At 64.5% G+C, this 3487-nt stretch overlaps 1 protein-coding gene across 1 annotated transcript; it reads left to right on the forward strand.

Moving 5' to 3' along the window:
- The first annotated feature begins 757 nt into the window (after positions 1-757).
- On the forward strand, positions 758-3487 carry IER5L (immediate early response 5 like). The gene has a single exon (XM_016133799.2). It carries the CDS (start codon positions 985-987, stop codon positions 2191-2193), a length of 1209 nt encoding a protein of 402 aa, XP_015989285.2. The 5' UTR covers positions 758-984; the 3' UTR covers positions 2194-3487.

Genomic DNA, 3487 nt, shown 5'->3' on the forward strand with positions numbered 1-3487 from the left:
GCAACTACTGGCCTCAGCAGGTTGCAAAGCCTGTGCCCGTAGTGGGGCATGACGGGAAGCCTCCCAAATCAGAGGAGACCAAATTCAGGAGGTTTTGGCTTTTCCCGTCAACCAAATGAGGACAGCCCTTCCCCGAGAATTCCCTGAGGCCCCTCAGCCAAAAAGTCAAGGTGTCGGGCCTAACATTCTCTGCGGTTGAGGGTACCTCCAAAACCTCCTCCCTTAAGGGTCCCCCAGGGCCAATCCGACGGCCTCCCTAACCTCTTTCAAAAGCCTTGGGTCCCGCAGGTCACCCAGGGGCGACAAGGTGAGAAAGAAAGTGTCGTGTGGACAGGAGCGGGGAGCCGTGCGCACCTGCCGCAGGTGAGGCCCAGTCCTGCGGGAAGGGGGAGGAGCCGTCGCCGCAGCACACAGGTGAGCCGACCCCCAGGTCCCAGAAGCTGGGCCGAGGGCAGCCACCGGCTACAACGTGGCGGCTGAGAGGCGACCCATGTTGCAGACAGCAGCCCCAGCGCCTCCGAGCCCCGCGCTGCGCGGCGGCCCCAGGAGAACATTCGAGGCAGCAGCGGCGTTAGAAGCCCCAGGTCCGTTCGGTATTTGAATAGCACAAAGGAACCGCCTTGGTCTGATTGGCCAGCCGAGTGGCCCTGGGGCGGGCAGCGTCTGTCACTCGGGAGGCTCTGGGCACTTCTATTGGCTCATCGGGCGTGGGGCGGGGTCCGGATGCCCAGCTAAATAGCTGGGGCCGGGGCCGGCCGAGGCTCATTGCTTTGGCGCCGTCTGGGGAGCACGGTCCCGCGGCTGGCGCGCAGCGCATGGTGGCTGCTCCTCTCGGAGCGCAGCCGACCCGCTGACCCGGGCTCCGTTTTCCCTGCTCAGCGCGCCCCGGCGGCCGGCTGGAGGCCGAAACAGCAGCAGCATTAGCAGCAGCAGCAGCAGCAGCGGCGGCCGCGGCTGCTCCGCCGCCGCCGTCTCCGCGAGAGCATGGAGTGCGCCCTGGACGCCCAGAGCTTGATCAGCATCTCCCTGCGCAAGATCCACAGCTCCCGGACCCAGCGCGGCGGCATCAAGCTGCACAAGAACCTCCTGGTGTCCTACGTGCTCCGCAACGCGCGCCAGCTCTACCTGAGCGAGCGTTACGCCGAGCTATATCGGCGCCAGCAGCAGCAACAGCAGCAGCCGCCCCACCACCAGCACCAGCACCTCGCGTACGCCGCGCCGGGCATGCCGGCCAGCGCGGCCGACTTCGGTCCGCTTCAACTTGGCGGCGGCGGGGACGCGGAGGCGCGCGAACCGGTCGCTCGGCACCAGCTGCACCAGCTCCACCAGCTCCACCAGCTGCAACTCCAGCAGCAGCTGCACCAGCACCAGCACCCGGCGCCCAGGGGCTGCGCGGCGGCGGCGGCCAGGGCGCCCGCGGGCGGCGCGGGGGCGCTCTCGGAGCTGCCCGGGTGCGCCTCGCTCCAGCCGCCGCACGGCGCGCCCCACCGCGGGCAGCCTTTGGAGCCGTTGCAGCCGGGTCCTGCGCCGCTGCCGCCGCCCGCGCCCGCCGCGCTCTGCCCGCGGGACCCTCGCGCCTCGGCTGCCTGCTCCGCGCCCTCCGCGCCCCCAGGGGCTGCCCCTCAAGCCGCTGCCGCTGCCTCCCCTTCCTCCTCCCCGGCCCCCGCCTCCTCCCCCGGCTTCTACCGGAGCGCGTACCCGGCCCCCTCGGACTTCGGCGTGCACTGCAGTAGCCAGACCACCGTGCTGGACCTGGACACTCACGTGGTGACCACGGTGGAGAACGGCTACTTGCACCAGGACTGCTGCGCCTCCGCCCACTGCCCCTGCTGTGGCCAGGGAGCTCCGGGACCCGGCCTGGCGTCCGCCGCCGGCTGCAAGCGCAAGTATTACCCTGGCCAGGAGGAAGACGACGACGACGACGAGGACGCGGGCGACCTGGGGGCCGAGCCCCCCGGGGTCGCCGCGTTCGCCCCCTGCAAGCGCGCTCGCTTCGAGGACTTCTGCCCGGACTCGTCCCCGGACGCGTCCAACATCTCAAACTTGATCTCCATCTTTGGCTCGGGCTTCTCGGGGCTGGTGAGCCGACAGCCGGACTCCTCGGAGCAGCCGCCGCCGCTCAACGGGCAGCTGTGCGCCAAGCAGGCGCTCGCCAGCCTCGGCGCCTGGACTCGAGCCATTGTCGCCTTCTAGGGACCCCCGAGGGCACGGGGCCCCGGGGCCCCGTGGGGCTAGGGCCAGACAAAGACTCGGCCAAGGGGCGAGAGGAGGGAAGAAACGGGCGCCCGGCCACTCGGGGCTGCGCTGGGGGCGAGCAGGGGGAGGTGGCCGATGTTTTATAAATTGTAAAATAAAAAAAAGAAATCTAAGATCTTGGACTTTATTTTTACAGAGAGAAAAAGCGCCTATTTAAGTATGCTTTGTGTTTCTCCTACTCTCTCTCTTTTTTTTTTCTTTTTTATTGTAGTGATTGCAGTGGTGTTTAGCGAGAAGCCAGCCACGTGAGGGAGGGCCGCTGCCCGGAGGCGGTGCGGGGCAGCCGGGGGCGAGCTAGGGCGCTCGGGCCGCTGGGGCGCGCCGGGGGCGCAGCGCAGAAGGGCGCGGGGCCCGGGACGCCGATCCCAATCAGTTGTCAGACCCAGGAAGCCCGGCGCTCGGCTCTCCCGAGTCCCTCCGTGGGGTGAGGAATGGGTCTTGTGAAATCCTGAGCAAAAACAAAGGCAAACTCTATCTCTGAAAGGGACGTTTGGGTCACATTTCCTCTCTAGGGGCGGCCTACAAAGTTCGCAAAATGAGAAGGCAGAAATGAAAACACTTCAACTTTTTTTTCCTTTTCTTCCCGGGGCGGGTGTCTTGAACCCCTCCTCTTCCCGCCCCTCTGGCTCCGTTCTCCTCCCCTCCTCCACCCGTCTCCCGGAATCGGGGTGGCGCCGGACACCCCAACACTCTCGGACACTGTTTGGGGAAGGGGTGGGGGGCGGGCACCGCGGACTACATTTCCCATCATGCCCAGCACTGCGGTCCTCACCAAACAAAAAAGGAAGTCGATCCCTTCACCTGGATCCCCCGCGGCCCCGAGGAAGGGAGGGGCCGGGACCGCCGACTGCGTCGGAGACTTTTCACTAAGTTCCTGGTCAGATGTGTCGTGTGTGTGCTTCTAAGTTGCACTGTTTCCCTTCAGCCTTCGGTCGCATTTCATGAAACCAGCATTGTTCGAGCCTGTGAGAACCCCGTCCTGTGTCTTAAACTGGATAGATTTTGTTTAAAGCCTTTTGTTGTAAAAAAAAAAAGGGGGGGGTGGTTCTGCAGCCCCTCTGGTTCTCTGCCATCAGCACCATGTAGACTCCGAAGCAAGTTGCCAACCCCTCATTTCTTGGCCCTTCTCCCTCATTCCCTTGTACTTTCGTGCATACTGAATTGTATATCACCGGGTAAACTGTTCAGATTATTTGTTTAAATTTATAATCTTAATAAAAAGTCGACTATA

Source organism: Rousettus aegyptiacus, unplaced genomic scaffold (genome assembly GCF_014176215.1).
Source record: "Rousettus aegyptiacus isolate mRouAeg1 unplaced genomic scaffold, mRouAeg1.p scaffold_m13_p_3, whole genome shotgun sequence".
NCBI lineage: Eukaryota > Metazoa > Chordata > Mammalia > Chiroptera > Pteropodidae > Rousettus > Rousettus aegyptiacus.